Source organism: Pongo pygmaeus, chromosome 1, assembly GCF_028885625.2.
Source record: "Pongo pygmaeus isolate AG05252 chromosome 1, NHGRI_mPonPyg2-v2.0_pri, whole genome shotgun sequence".
NCBI lineage: Eukaryota > Metazoa > Chordata > Mammalia > Primates > Hominidae > Pongo > Pongo pygmaeus.
In genome coordinates, this window is record NC_072373.2 from 111,751,072 (window position 1) to 111,767,710 (window position 16,639).

The 16,639-nt window shown below is 37.5% G+C and overlaps 2 protein-coding genes across 4 annotated transcripts in view; one reads left to right on the plus strand and one right to left on the minus strand.

The window, feature by feature from the left end:
* SPAG17 (sperm associated antigen 17) overlaps positions 1–16,639 on the plus strand; it is a 233,433-nt gene that overhangs the window by 216,081 nt on the left and 713 nt on the right. Inside the window, exons 45-48 of the mRNA XM_063651455.1 lie at positions 65–249; positions 1,998–2,058; positions 5,342–5,486; positions 8,158–8,297. Coding sequence (XP_063507525.1) covers positions 65–249; positions 1,998–2,058; positions 5,342–5,486; positions 8,158–8,297 — 531 coding nt within the window. The remainder of the gene's footprint in view (positions 1–64; positions 250–1,997; positions 2,059–5,341; positions 5,487–8,157; positions 8,298–16,639) is intronic.
* The window catches only part of WDR3 (WD repeat domain 3), a 30,799-nt gene continuing 25,837 nt past the window's right edge, over positions 11,678–16,639 (minus strand). For all 3 annotated transcript variants that reach the window (XM_054466991.2, XM_054466970.2, XM_054466980.2), the window contains exons 25-27: positions 14,871–14,999; positions 13,061–13,154; positions 11,678–12,763 (exon numbers count right to left, since the gene is read on the minus strand). In XM_054466991.2, the coding sequence (XP_054322966.1) occupies positions 12,608–12,763; positions 13,061–13,154; positions 14,871–14,999 (379 nt within the window). In that variant the 3' untranslated portion in view covers positions 11,678–12,607. The remainder of the gene's footprint in view (positions 12,764–13,060; positions 13,155–14,870; positions 15,000–16,639) is intronic.

Sequence of the window (16,639 nt, forward strand, 5' to 3'; positions counted from 1 at the left end):
TTTTTTTTTTTAATCTTGGGAACTCAAAATAGAACCATTTTATTAATTTTTCCTTAATGCAAAGGTGCAAGATTCTGTTGAAGGAAAAGTGAACACATCCTCTGTTGCATCTGCTGCCATTAATAACGCAAAGTCATCCCTTTTTGGGTTCCATCTTGTCCCATCATCAGTGAAGTTTGGAGTGCTTAAGGAAGGACATACCTATGCCACAGTTGTAAAGCTCAAGAATGTTGGAGTGGACTTCTGCAGGTGAGGCCAAGGGACCAAAGGTCTGCTCAGGTTACCTTTCCCTACCCTGTGACTTGTCTTTGGTCACCTCCATCAGTAAATGTTTATTGAACCGAACTGTAATTACTACTCCTTGAATCTTCACATTATTCATTCAGTCATTTACACACTAATTCATTCATTCATTCGTCAACAAATCAGTGAGTGTTTATCGGGTTCCAATTATATGGTAGATACTTCCTTGCCCTCCTATTCATCATTATTCATACTTTGGTAAAAGCAACCCACATCCTGATCTCTACTAGTGGAAAAAAAGGGGGAGGTTGTACAAGTGTTACAGCAACTAATGCACAATAATTGAAAGTCTTTTTCTCAAATCCACTAACTATAATAATACTAGCTGATGTTTGTTTGCACATTATGATCTGAAAGCCGCTTTTAATTACATTGTTTCTGCATAATGGAGGGAAAGACCTTAGAGACTACTATAAAAGGAGAAACTGTGTAACTTGTTGTAACATCTTGTCAGCTAGCAGAGGCCAGACTTCAGATCTCCTGAGTCCCACCATATACTTTGCTTTACTAATGTTTTGTTTTGTGTGAAATTTCAAACCTTTCCATTGGATCAGTACACCATATACCTCTACCAAACCATTCCCAATTACAAAATGTCCACTATTGTATCTTGAATTAAACATAAGCATGTGTATTACTTCCATTAAAATGGAATATATGTTTATTTCAGTTGCAGCCATTTTCAGAGTTGAGTGGTAAGTCCTTCAGGAATGTTTGTGATTCTGGATTGATGATTGGAAATCAGATAAAACAAAATGATAGAAGCATCCAGTTTGAAAGATCCCTGTCCCATTTCAGTTATTTCAGTTGAGGCAAATCCCCAGCCTCAGGAATAACCTTTGCTTCCTGAGAAACAATCTGATGTGGAACTCAGGCCACCAAATCACACATGATTGTTTTTTAGGTTGTTGCCAACAAAGTGGGTGGGGAGAAATAGACAGTCAACCTGAAACTAATAAAACTCATTCGTGCGGGTCCTGTCGCTCCAGTATAAAATTTTAGTTTTGGAGATTTCACTCCTCAGCTTGTTAATTCAGCCACGATAGAGCAGACAGCAAGGTTGATGGAGGAAGAAGCAGTGTTGGGGTCAGAGTGGAGGTAGGCTTTCCTTGGCATTTGAATTTACTCCACGTCTTTAACCATCAAGCAGAACCCACAAACCACAGGAAGGGAGAGAGATCAATAAGCACCATGTGTCAGCTCGGAGCTTTTCAAGTTCTTCGACATTTTCTGAGCCTTTCTGTTTCTCCTCTCCTCAAACATGCAAACCCCATACCAAGACAGAGCAAGGCTGGCTCCCATGCTCCACTGCCTTCCAAAAGAGCCTTTATTCTTCAACTTAATGACCCGGCTGCCAGCATTTGCGTTCATGCTGGCAGCTACGCTGAAATGCACACACCAGCCAAACAGTCCCACTGCCCAAGCCTGGGCTGCTCGTCAGCAACCAGTAACGAAGGGTTGAAACTCAGGTTGGAGCCCATTTTACGCTGATGAAAACTGTTGGAAAGGCAGTTGTGAAATGGGCCCCAGATTCTTCTCCCAATTGAATATTAAAGTTGTTTTTCTAATGGTATGGACCCCCGACTCCTGTGTAGCAAATATTAACACCTTCCTTATTTTATAACACCCCAGCTTATTCATTGCTCATGGGTTTCATTATGGCATAAATTTATTTTCATCTTTCTGCCTTGTAGGTTTAAAGTCAAGCAGCCCCCACCCAGCACAGGACTGAAAGTGACTTACAAACCTGGACCTGTAAGTCCTGTATGTCATCTGTTGTGTGTGCTTGCGTGCGTGCAAGTGACTATGTATAGGTTTCCAGTGAAGTGGGCTTTGAAACCATTCTGCCCATTCCGTTTAAACTATGTATAAATCTAATGTTTTTAATATCATAAGCAAAAGATTTCTGGTAGTGATACAGTATGTGGCTTGATGGCATTCATTCCATGTAGTAACCATGAGACCAATCTTACGCATAAACAGAGTTAAACTGCCAGCTATAGAAACAATTCTGAAGCTCACCTCACTTGTCCCAATATTGGTTATGTACCATTGTATAAAAACCACCTTTTCAAAAAGTAAATCCTTATGCAAAGTGAAAAATAATTATTCCATTCTTTATATTTTACGTAAATCTGGTTTGCTCTCTTGGTATTTGTCAGAGAATATTATTTAATGCCATACTAAGGAATCATATTTGTTTATTTATATTTATTTATTTATTTTGAGACATAGCCTCACTCTGTCACCCAGGCTAGAGTGCAATGGCATGATCTCAGCTCACTGCAACCTCTGCCTCCTGGGTGCAAGCACTTCTCCTGCCTCAGCCTCCTGAGTAGCTGGGATTACAGGCGCATGCCACCACGGCCAGCTAATTTTTGTATTTTTAGTAGAGACAGGGTTTCACCATGCTAGTCAGGCTGGTCTCGAACTCTTGACCTCGTTATCCACCCGCCTTGGCCTCTCAAAGTGCTGGGATAACATGCATGAGCCACCGCGCCCAACCAAGAAATCGTATTTATTAAACTCATCAATTGCCTCATTTCTCCAAAGATCTCTGAAAAATACAAAATACAAAATGTCAACCTGTTCTGACTTTATTTGATACATCCTCCAAAATGGCATGTTTAGTAAAAAATATGCATATTAATAGCATATTCTCACTTTAAATTATAATTTCAGAAATATAGGATGATGTAAACGTAAGTTCATCTTAAATAAAGTCACATTTGTAAGTCTTTATCAGTGCATCATCTGACTGCTTTAACACCCCTTTTACTTCATACTTCACTCAGCAAATTTTGAGTTCCTCCCATATGCCATTTAAAGTGGTCAGGGCACAGAGGATGTTAAAAATGAGTAAGACACATAAGAAGCTTACAGAGCCAGGCACATAATGGGTACGCAAGAGAGGTGTGATTGAATGACAGAATGAAGTGAGTTAGTCTGGCAGATGCATGACCCATTCATCACAGATGCGAAGAGTGCATAGGCCTGTGAGAACAGTGCACAAAAGTATCCAGTCCTGTTAACAAGTACCCAATACTCCCTGAGTCTGAAGCTCTTAAAGCAGCCCCAGTTATAGGCTCACACAGAAGGGCTGGTTTGGTATAGCGCAAAGTCAGTTGGCTTCTCGTCACGACTATGCCATCAAGCAGTTCAGTTAATGCTCTGAGCCTTGTTTTCCTCATCTGTAAAGTTCAGACCAGATTATTTCTTAGCCCCTTCTAGCTGTAACATGCTTTACAAAAAACAGTATTATACAGGCTGAAACTCCAAACAGAAATATTTTGGGATTATATCCACTAATTCACGAGTACTCTCCTGAAGTAATTCATCACTGTACTGTGTCAAGATTTCAGAACCTTCACAACATAAAGCAAAAGACAAAAATCAAAACAAGCCCTTCTTCCACTGTTCTGGGAAGTTAGCAAATCTCATTTTAATTTAAAGTAGGGATTATGCCAAAAGCCAAAATGGCTGTTGAATCAACTTTTATAGGTACTAAAAACCCAGCATGTAGTCTTTGAAGCTCACTCTATACTATAAGGTTTTTTTAGTTTTTTTTTTTTTTTTTTAAGTTTTTGATAGTAGGTTTTGGCTCTGGCAAAAAAAAAATATAATCTGTAGACTTCCCCATATGTAAATCTAACCACTGTTCAGCTTGGTTAGTTGCCAACACTAAATGAATCTGCTCAAAGCCTGGGCAAACCTGTATGATGGCAGTATTCCAGCTCTCTTCATGCTGAATTTCATCATGACCCAGCCCTGCTCCAACTGCTGGACTTGGAGGAGAAGGGTCTGCTGCTGGATATCCTCCAGTATGCATATGCTCACAAGTACATTGTTGAAAAAACTGTGAAACATTTTCCAATTCTACTATTTATAAAACTATATTGAAGAAAACATTCCATTTGTATCTAATTGCTTTTCATGTGGTAGTTTCAGATTTATTTTTTTCCAGATAACTGTTCCCAAGTCTGCTTTTTAACCCACCTCCTGGAGAGGCAACTTAGAAACATAAATAGCTCTCTCTTTGCTGGCTAGTGTTCTTTTCAAAGAACAAGGCAAGACGCCCATGCCTTGCTGTGTTCCTTCTTCCTTCTGTATCAGGTTTCTTCTTTGTTGGTGCAATCCTCTTCCATGGGTTTTCAGAACTAAGCAGTTGGGCATTTAAACTAATTTTGTCTCCCTCTACTGGCTTCATTATTTTATGCATCCTGCATTAGGAATACCCTAAAGTCACATTTGTCCAACCCATGGCCCAGGACGGCTTTGAATGCAGCCCAACACAAATTCCTAAACTTTCTTAAAACATGATGAGAATTTTTTGCGATTTTTTTTTAAGCTCAACACCTGTCGTTATTGTTAGTATATTTTGTGTGTGGCCCAAGACAATACTTCTTCTTCTAATGTGGCCCAGGGAAGCCAAAATATTAGACACCCCTGCAAGGAACAGGGTAGGAAAGTTATGGTAGTCACCAAGTCTGTTAGAGGAATTTTTTTTTTTTTTTTTTTTTTTTTAGACGGAGTTTTGCTCTCTCACCAGACTGGAGTGCAGTGGCGCGATCTTGACTCACTGCAACCTCTGCCTCCTGGGTTCAAGCAATTCTCCTGCCTCAGCCTCCTGATTTATAATAGATTAAATTTATCTTTATCTGCAGTAGCCGCTATTGCAGATTTCACTACTGAAAGTCACTACCGACATTCAAAAACTAGCACAATTACGACTATTGCAAAATTTTGCCTTCAGTTCCACTTCCAATAACCTGGCATTTAGCTTCCTTATGCTTTTTCCTAAATAGCACCTGGTTTGCCCCTTCAACAATTTACCCTGGCTCCCCTTTACTTAATGGAATTCTACCTTCATTATGAAGTAATTCTGCTAAATGCTTATAATAACTACCATTTATTAGTGCCAGATTTATAGATGAAGAAACCAAAGGTAAGAGAGTTTAAGTAACTTGCTCAAATTCATATTAAAAGCAAGGTTTGAACTCAGAGTTGTCTGGTCCTAAAGCTACCTTGTGTCTTACAGGTGGCAGCTGGTTTGCAGACAGAACTGAATATAGAGTTATTTGCCACGGCTGTTGGAGAGGATGGGGCCAAGGGATCAGCACACATCTCTCACAATATCGAGATTATGACAGAGCATGAGGTTCTGTTCCTACCTGTGGAAGCAAATATCCTTTAAAGTTCAACTTGAGTAATCATATATAGTGCAGAAATTACATGAGTGAGGAAAACATGGAAGTCAAAATGCATCTCTACTTTATTAATTCTATCTTCAAAATCGGAGTTAAATTTATTAAGACAAAGAGCATCTTCATTCATCTTTGAAAGCACCTAGCCAAATCTAAAAATATACCTGACACATAGTATATGTGCAGTAACTTCAGGTTGAATAAATGTAAATGTTATTGGCTATCTATGGAGTATCAGACAGAATAATAAAACAGCAAGTCTCTATCACAAAAAAATTATAATTTTACGGAAGGATAGGAAATACCTTCTTATTATAAAGGTTGGGTATTCACTGAATTATGCATGCATTCCTCCTTATCAGTGTCTCCAGCCAAACAGATATTAGATAGATATCAAGAACCTATTACCTCCAAGGTACTATATAAAAGTTTATCATATATAAAAATGGATAATTGGACTCTGTCTTAAAAGGTATTATATAATCTAGTAGCAGAAATAAAGTCTTCACATTTTATTTCTATTTTGTACTTTCTCCAGTGGCATGAATTGTGTGCTGCTTGTGTTACAGTTCTCTATTTATTTGATTTTTCAGCTGGATCTTATAGAATGTGAAAACTTGATTGACGGGAACTTTAAGTAAAAAGAATGAACAAAACCATGGCAACAGGAAAGCTCCAGGTGTTTGGGATGATTGGCAGGGAGTTCAACTTGCCAAGAGCTTGAGTATCAGGAATATAGTGGGAAAGTAGGTTGGAGTCAAGCTATGAAAGATCTTAAATCCTTGGCTTGAATTTTATTATTTAAGCAGCAGTGAACCACTGCAGATTCCTGACCCTGTGGGTGATATGATCAGCATATCTTTATTAAGATAAATCTAGTGTTATTGTGCAGGACATGTCGAAGAGGAACAATTGGATGTGTAAAAGAACCATTAGAAGTCTACCTGAATGGGCCATGTGTGAGGACAAGAACTGGGAGTGGGGGAACAGTCAACATAAAAGAGGGACATGAATGAAAGACATGGTGGGGGAAGGAAACTGCAAAATCTGAGGTAGAAGCCATTGATGGATGGAAGAAAGAGGACATCGAGTTCAACTTCAAAGTTTTGGGCTGAGGTAATGAATCATGGATATGTAATATTAGATTTCAACTGAGAAGTCAGAATTGGAGATATAATAATTTTAAGCATCGTTTACACAGAGGTGATGGCTGAACGTATGGGCAAGGAGCAGAAATCTGGAGTCGGTTTAGGGAGCCGGAGGAAGAGGAGCCAGTGGAGACAGAAGCAGCAATTAGAAAATGATTAAATACTTCAGAAGCCTTAGGAAGAATTTCAAGGAAAAGATGGACACAATTGATGGATGCTATTGAGATGTCAAAGAAAATTCAGATTTAAAGTGTTAAATTTGGTTGGGATAAAAACTGAATTGCAAAAGGTAAAGAATGACTGTATTAAGAAAGCAGAAACATTAGTTATGGATATTCTTTCAAGAAAATTTATTAAAGGAAAGAGCAAGAGAATATGTTACTCAAGGATGCAACAGAAAATAGGAAGGATTTTCAGTTTAATGTAGACCTACATGTTTGTAGGTTGGAGAGAGTAGAGCAGAAGAGATATATTAAAAATATGAATGAGTAGAAGTGATTGAAACTGCAATATGCAAAACAGGGCAAAAGAATAATAAAAAACACAGCTGAAGGGTTAGTCTTGGCAAGGGAGAAGCTGAAGATAGCTGATGATTCAGATATTCCGAGGTGAAGGAGAAAGTTCAAGGAACTTGTGTCAGATAGCACTGATGTCAATAAATGAAGTTTAGTTCTTTTGTTCATTTATGCTTTCAAAGACGCCGAAATGCCTGCCTTTATGCAGCTTACATTCCAGTGGGAGGACAGACAATACACAAAGTAAGTAAACCATAAACAATGATGGCAGTAAGTACAATGGAGCAAAATATAAAATAGGAAAGGAAAGTCCTCACTGGGAAAGTCTCTCTCCCTTCCTCTCACCTTCCTCCCGTCCCTTTTTCTTTTCCTTTTTTTGAGTAATGATGACAGGGTTTTTCCATTGTGACAGAAGGAAACTAGCCAAAGAACTAGTTTTTTCCTCTGGGAACTAAATCAAGTGCCCTTACCCTCTCCACACAGGTTATTAGATGAAAATACCTGAGTCACTGCTGCTGATCATAGCAATGAAATCATTTGTATTTATAATAAATTTTCTATTTCCCTGCTTATAGATTAGAGAGAACCTGTCAGACACAGATAAAGGGCAAAAAATCTTATCAGACCTTTTATCTACTTACTTCCAATGTCAACAATGATCTGTCCCTCTCCCCACCAAAAAAAAAAAAAAGCATGAAATCTGATGTAGATATGGTTTGGGGCTTGACCATGCTGATGGCTCCTTATAGAAAGCCAGTCACAGTTAGGAGAGAAATGTACACTAGGGAGAACAGAAGACATTCTTGACATTGGCATATCCATCCTCTAACCCCCAAGCCTGAGCATGCAGAATTTGCATTGGATAGACGGGTACCTAAAATTGAACTAATGTTGCCAGAGAAGAAATTCTGATTCTAAAATGTTATTTGGGTTTATATATGCAAATCATTTAGTCATGAAAAGCACAGCCCTTAACAAGTATTTTACCAGTTTTAACAAGCAGCAATTATGATAAGCGACCAAAAAACTTTCCCCAGGGAAAAGAAAATCCAATGGTCCAGAGAACTTCTACAATTTATTCCTCCACACTTGGAGTCTTCATGTCTCGTAAAGTTTCTCCACATTAGGTACAGTAAGTAATAAATGGGAATTTGATTGTCAAGCATTCAAATTTGAGGTATTAGACCCCAGGTTTCTTCCCCTCTTCTTATAGTCAGAAACCCATAAGCCACCTGGCCTGAATGAATGAAAATATTTGTTTAGGCCGGGCCCAGTGGCTCCCGCCTGTAATCCCAGCACTTTGGGAGGCCGAGGTGGGCAGATCACGAGGTCAGGAGATCGAGACCATCCTGGCTAACTTGGTGAAACCCTGTCTCCACTAAAAAATAGAAATTAGCCGAGCGTGGTGGTGGGTGCCTGTCGTCCCAGCTACTCTGGAGGCCGAGGCAGGAGAATGGCGTGAACCCAGGAGGCGGAGCTTGCAGTGAGCCAGGATTGTGCCACTGTACTCCAGCCTGGGAGACAGAGCGACACTCTCCCAAAAAAAAAAAAAAAAAAAAAAAAAAAAAGAAAATATTTGTTTAAATAACTATACTAGTTACTCCTTTATATATATATTATAAAATGTAATCCTCATGCAAGGTAGAATTCAGTGCTTTATACCCTAATCTTGGAAGAGACATCCCATTATATTTGCTGCATTCTGTTCACTAGAAGCCAGTCACTAGGTCCGACCCCATACTCAAGGGGAAGGTATACACAAGGGCAACACTGCCAGGCCCTATGTAAGGGTTGGGCTCAGTGACTGTTACACAATGTGTACTGTGTTCTAAAAACATACCAGGGCTGCTTGGATCCCAAAAACCTCAGAAATAAAGAGAAAGGACTTGAATGTATGGTGATACTACCTTTAAGAACCTTAGCCCCATCTCAAACTTAGGATCTTAAATTGTGAGGAATGGGGGTGGATTGCAGATGGTAACTGTAAGCCCATGTGGTGTCTTCGTTAAGCTTCTGCTCACAACCTCCCTCTCTTTCTGAAGACTAATCTGGCCTGAAAAGGCTGCATTGAGCAGGCTCATCATTTACAGCTAAGTGAATAGAGTCCTATATACAGTCCTGTACCTACCAACAGATACCATTGCTTTCCTGGGCACTGTCATAGATCTCTGCTGGAGATCTGCTAGATATCTTTAGAATGAGATATAATTTATGACATTTGCCATTGAGAAACAATTTAATACCAAATATACAAAGCACCTAGATTCCAGCCAGTGAATTTCAAAATTTTTAAGCATATTTTCTCTAAGTGGATGGATATATACATTTTTCAAAATAAGCCTAAATGTTTTACTCCCAATACATCATTCAAGAGCCTTTTTTTTTTTTTCCAATGGAGTCTCGGTCTGTTGCCCAGACTGGAGTGCAGTGGTGCAATCTCAGCTCACTGCAATCTCAAAAGGCTTGTCTTTATGGTACTACAGAATTTCTATAGATAACTTACTTCACAATATGCAAGAGATATTAGTCATTAAATGGTTTTTATATTAAGGATTATATACAGCCAATGGCTGACTAAGGCAATGAATACTGACTTAATGACTAGAAATTTGCCTGGCTTAAAATTTACTTTATAATGCACCTATTGACCTTAAACTTTTAAAGAGTTTCAAGTATTTTGACCAAAAGTTGTAACTTGGTTAGGTTCTGTACATGTCACTTTATCATAAACATTCCCCTTCTCTTCGATTAGTATAACACTTAGCAGACAGAAACATCTTTACATTCCCTAGCACTATCAGGCTTTTGAATTATAAATGGTGGCAAAGCTATGGGAAAACAGCAACTTTTAACATAAGAGTAATTATTAATGATGTATACATCTTGAATGCCCTCCTGGAACTTGTTTTGGTTTGGAAACCATCAAAAATGTTACTAGAAAGTGACATTTATGTTCTGATGAGCAACTCTAAGAAGGATATTGATTCAACTTCTGTTCTCATAAAAAATTAAATTATTTTTCAAGAATTAACTCCTCTCCCTGGTGGCAGGAATAGCTGCCTAAACAACACTGACTCCTTGGAAAGCACCTAGAATGCATTATCCTGCCTGCCTATTCTCTTGCCTTCATAGTTATGCCTTCAGAAACTCTATGCCAAAATTCACTTATTTATTCCGCCCAACAAATAACACCACTGCATTCCTTATTCACTTCAGTGATTGTGTTATGCTCAACAGAATTAGGACTTGTGGTTTGGGACACAAATCGCCAAGCCACAAGAACTGCATGTCTGAGCCTGGGAAGAAAATGGTGGCCCCACAACACAGTAACTTGGTTGAAATGACCAAATTCAGACAGAAACCGTAGTTTTAAGTCTTTGGGATTAACAACAACAAAAAAGATAAAAAGCAAAACTGTCTCAAGAAGATACAGAACGTCTAAACAGGCTTATAACAAGAAGTATGATTTAGTCATTTAACTTCCCCAAAAGAAAAGCCCAGACCCAGAGGTATCTGTCAATATCTTTTCCTAGAACATTCCCCAAATCTTTACCATGAAGGTATACAGTAGACAATCCGTTGAACAACATGGGTTTGAACCACGTGGCTCCACTTTTATACAGATTTTTTTTTTACTATTATTATTTTGGAGATGGAGTCTCGCTGTGTTGCCCAGGCTGGAGTGCTGGTGGCATGGTCTTGGCTAACTGCAATCTCCGCCTGCCGGGTTCAAGTGATTCTCCTGTCTCAGCCTCCTGAGTAGCTGGGATTACAAGCGCCTGCCACCACGCCCAGCTAGTTTTTTGTATTTTTAGTAGAGATGAGCTTTCAACATGTTGGCCAGGCTGGTCTGGAACTCCTGACCTTGTGATCCGCCCACCTCGGCCTCCCACAGTGGTGGGATTACAGGCATGAGACACTGCACCCAGCCCAGATATTTTCAATAAATATATTGGAAAAATTTTTGGAGATTTGAAACAATGAGAAAAGTTTCAGATGAAAATAATTAGGAAAAAAGTAGTTACATCATGAATGCATAAAATATATGTAGATACTAGACTATTTTATCATTTACTGCCATAAAATACACGCAAATCTATTATCAAAATTAACACACACAAATACAGATCATACGTGGTGCAATTCAGTTTTGAGAGAAACGTAAAATAATGTAAAGATGCAGTATTAAATCATAGCTGCATAAAATGAACTGTAATACACAGTATGTTACTGAAATAATTTCACAGCCACCTCCTGTTGCTATTGCAGTGAGCTCAAGTGTTGTGAGTATGCACTTAAAATGCTGTGTGACACTAATCACCTGTGCATGAACAATTCATCGCCCCAGTAAACTGCCTATCACAGTGCTCCCAAAAAGCAGAGAAAAATGATGACATTACAAGAAAAAGCTGACGCTTGATAAGTACCACAGATTGAGGTCTGCAGCTGTGGTTGCCTGCCACTCCAGACAATTCATTTTATAAACAGATGACATACACTTATAGTATTGATAAACACAGTAAATATATTTTCTCTTCCTTATGATTTTCTAAGTAACATTTTCTTTTCTCTAGCTTACTTTAAGAATACAGTATACAATATATATAATACATCAGTCAGGCTCCCAGTCAATAACAGGCTACTAGTACTTAAGACTTTGGGGAATCAAAAGTTATATGCAGATTTTTGACTGTGCGGGGCATAGGGGCGGGGGGGTCAGCGCCCCTACCACCTGCATTGTTCAAGTGTCAACTATATATGTATGTACACACACACACACACACACACACACAAGCTCAGCCAGGCATCTTAGCTTGGCTAATCTTTAATTAGAAACAACTATTTTATTCAGAAAAGTATAAACAGTTAGCAATTAGAATCTTCTTATATACGACATATAACTTGCAGAAGGTTAAGTCTGAGGAGGCTGTTGTGGGTAATTTTTACAGTCCTTTTTAGCTCTAAGAGTCCATGATACTGCATTTTTATGGCCAGAGGGCAATCAATTATGCACCTAGTTGTCTCAATAGGTAGTAAAACCTAATATAAATAAATGACAAATCATCTGCCATAAAAAAATACGAAAAACTTTTGAAATGTTAATTTCAACTCCAATGAAACAAATACCTAATTAAAACAATTATTTATTCCCTGCTAGAATATAAAGGGAACAACAAGCTTGAGCTGCAAGGCTCAAGCTTTGAGAGCACAGAAAGATTTTTAAACTAATAATGCATTTTAAGTCCAAGAAATGGAGACAGCCCATAATCTCATGTTGGAATTCCACCAGGCAAAGCTGGAAACCACATCCTGATATCATCTGCAATGTGATCTTCTGTTATTTGGTATTTTTAAGATGACGCCAACTCTTCTGTGTTTAGTTTAGGAGTCCTTTTAAGGAAAAAGTTAAAAAAAAAAAAGATACCACATTTCAGTTCTAAGTCAATGTTAGAATCAACTTCTCCCTCTTTTTCCTCTTCCTCTTCTTCTCTTCCAAGTGGCTAGTAGCATCAGCAAAAAACATAACTTCACTTTTTGCCTCGCATTCCCTCTTCAGATAATCAAGACCAGCCATATTGAAGCCGATAACATCCTGGAGTGCAATACAAGAAATATTAAAAAATTTTCTCCCACTTCAGTTCATTATAGCAGCGTATGAGAGTTAGGGGAACCAAAGCTTCAGGTGTTGTTACTTATCTTTCCCTCATTAAGAACTTTTCTTGTTCGTTTTTTCTGTTCTTTCTATTCCTACTAATTCCAACAAAAACTATCTCAAATATGGATTTATCAGTGGTGGGTATTGCTAAAGACAAAGCACAGCATACTATACTATTTCTAAATCACACTAGGAATTTGCCTCATTATTTTATCTCTATACAAAGACACTTACCCGGACTTGGCTGACTTTTGAAATAGTTGTTTCCCTTAATTTTTCTATCACTGGCACAAGCATTTGATTGCTAGTGATCTGTCCAAAGTGAATCCTGATAGAAAAACAAAACACAGCCATGTTGCAGAGAGGTTCTAGCCCTACCTAACCCTTCTAGAAACAGTAAACAGATACAATATCAAAGCAACAACAAAATATACATTATAGAAATGTTTCGAGCAAAAAAAAAAAAAAAAAAAAAGCCAAAGAAGTTTCTTTCTCTACTATTCAGTTCAATTTGATGACAACTTAAAAAATACTGTCCTAAACCTTATGACACATTCAACTCATTTGCAAAGGCTCTTTTTCCAGCCCAGCAACCTGCCAGTGGCTACAGATTTTGACAGTGGTACTTTATGGAAAACTCAAAGACAGAATGAGCCTTCTAAGAAATGCTAACTCAACAAAGATGCATTAATACTTCTAATAAAGCCACAGCAAAAAAGAGACATTCATGAGATTCAAACTCTGACCTAGAGTACCAAGATATCCTTGATGACCCTGCCATACCTGTCAGGTAGTACCCATCCATAACCCTCTGATACGCTGTAAGTATTCAGTGTTACTTGTAGAACCAGCAACCCTAATTCAATAGCACGTATGCCATAGCAGTAAAAGAAATTATTAGTAACAAGGTTAAACATAAACTTATGTCTTTACAAGTTGCCCCAAATTATGAATATGGCAACAGAACATACTCTTCTTCTTCTCTTACTACTATCCTGGATACAGTATAAGAAATGGAGGGTTAAGAATCATAAAACCAGGCCAATTCACCAAATACCTATTTGGTCAGTTCACTAAATATACCTGTTTAACTATTTGGCATTGGCTGACCAGTTTTTGTCTTCATAACAGTATTTGAAGGAATGTTCAATTTGTCTCCATCCCTGTTCTCTGCTGTAACCGCTTGAGAATGAGGGTGAGAGATGGGAAGAATATCAAGCCTTTGTACATATATTCTTCTCAACTACCTATTAACAGAATTCTTCATATTTAAGAATATAGCCTAATGAACATATTTGCTTTATGTTCATTAGTTTACCTCTATATATGCCCCTACATTTCCATTTGCACCTGTAGAGACCAAGAGAAATAAACTGACTTCCTTAAAATGTTGGTATAAGGACAAAGCAAAACCTGTTAGCTTACACTAAACACTTTAAAACAGGAATGTCCACCCTTTTGGCTCCCCTGGGCCACACTGGAAGAACCGTCTCGGGCCACACATAAAATACACTAATGATAGCTGATGAACAACAACAACAAAGAAATCACAAAAAAATCATAATGTTTTAATAAAGTTTACAAATTTGTGTTGGGCCACATTCAAAGCCATACTGGGCCACATGTGGCCTGCAGGCCACAGGCTGGACAAGCTTGGCTTAAAAGAAACAACAAATGAGGCAAATTGGCCAATCATAATTGGCTTTTGGCAAACTGACTAGAACCAGAGCTATCTTAGATTGTAACATGGAGGCCTATGACTGAGTAAGAATTCCTGAGCAATGTATTACCATGACTTCTTACTTAAAGAGGTGGGTCATCATGATCCTTGTTTTAAAGGCAAGACTGATTGCTTGGGCTGGTAGCAAACTTCTGGGCTCAAGCAATCCACCCACCTCAGCCTCCCAAAGTACTGGGATTACGGGTGTGAGCCACCGAGTCTGGCATACTATTTCTTAACCCCAAAGTGTTGACAGCTTCAGTTAAGGTACCACTGAAGCAGTTCTGCTGAACAGACATGGTATTCTTTGGAAAAGGATGTTACCTGAGGAGGAAGAAGAGGCACCGGCATATAAGTTCAACATCAGAGCCCAGCTGAATGAATTCGTTAAAGAGTTTAAGAATGTCAGGGACATAAGAGAAAGGCAGCACAAGTAGAGATTCCTCCAGCTCACTGAAAAAGAAAAAATAAATATAAAAATGCCACATTTGTTAACACTGTTAACATGGTCAATTTTTAAATCTTTCCCTTTATTATTTTTTCTACTGATTTTATACTTGAATACATCTTGCCTAGAGTTAAATATTCATCTATAAGCTAGATGACTCTCTTTGTTTTTTATATTTAATATCTTAATCTATTTGGAATGCATTTTGGTCAATGGCATGATGGGAAAATCTAACTTTTTTTCCCTCCATATAAACAATATCTCCAAAGCCTTTTGTTGAATATTCCATCTTCATATGATATTCTTTTACCATATATTGAGTCCATTAGAGTCTATTATGATGACTGATCCTGACATGATGATTGATCCTGACATGATGATTGATCCTGACACCAATGCTACACTATTTTAATTTTGCTAATTTTGTAGCCTTTTAATCTGGGAAAACAGTTCCCTCTAGAACTAGCTCAAGTATTACTATTTCATCAATTCCAATTTAAAATCTTAAGAGTACATCAAATGGGATTACAAATCTATTAATTAGGAAAAGTTAAATCTTTAAAACACAGAATCTTCCTATCTTGAAATGTTCTGTAACCTCCACATTAATCAATTTTCTTTTACATTCCTGTAGTGAAGTTTCATCTTTATCCTAAGACAAGTGTTGTTTCTTGTAAGGAATATATATGTAGATATTGTGGTTCATTATTAAAATGATAGCCTTCAGTAGTTCAAACTCATAAATAAAATCAAAAGGAAAATCACAAATAATATAACAATTATTGCAAAAATGTATGACAAAGAAAATAAAGTATGGTGCTCAGGCTGGTCTCAAACTTCTGGTCTCAAGTGTCCCAAAATGTTGGGATTACAGACATGAGCCACTGTGCCCAGCAAGAATTCTTTAAAAACCAGTAAAATAATACTTAAGAGCAAAAAGAGGTAACTAAAAATTCACAAGACAAAATACAAATGGTCAACAAATATGCTGAAATTTTAACTTCATTAATAGTCAAAAGAAATGAAAATAATAAAATATTATCTTTTGGCTCTCACACTGGCAACAAATTTTTTAAAGCCTGCTAAAAATCAGTATAATCACCCTGGAAAGTAATTTGGCAATATAAAACTTTAAAAGCTCATGCCTACTGCTCAGTTATTAGGCTGCTAAGGACTCTTAAGAAAAATAATCAATAATGATGACAAAGATATATGTATAAACATATTCAGTGAAGCCACTGATAATAGCCAAAAAGGAGAAACAAATGCAATATCCAGTAATTATTCATACAATGGAATAATTCTGAATCCAATGATTTTTTTTTTGAAGAATATGAACAACAAACAAATGTTCAGGAAATATGTGAAAAAGAACAGAATATAAAACTTTATATAATATTCCAATTGTGTATGTACATAGAAAAGAAGCCAAAATATTAAAAAAAATTAACAATTGGTGCTTCTAATTGAATTATATATTATTTCATTGCCTACAACATAAATCACCCCCCTTTATTTGTCCTTAAAAGCATCTCTCTTCATACTTTAGAAGGAACTTCCTAGTTCTAGCACTTCAAAAAGAACATTATAAATTATTTTCCATCAAAACTTTGATATAGTTAAACCTATAAGATAACCATCAATT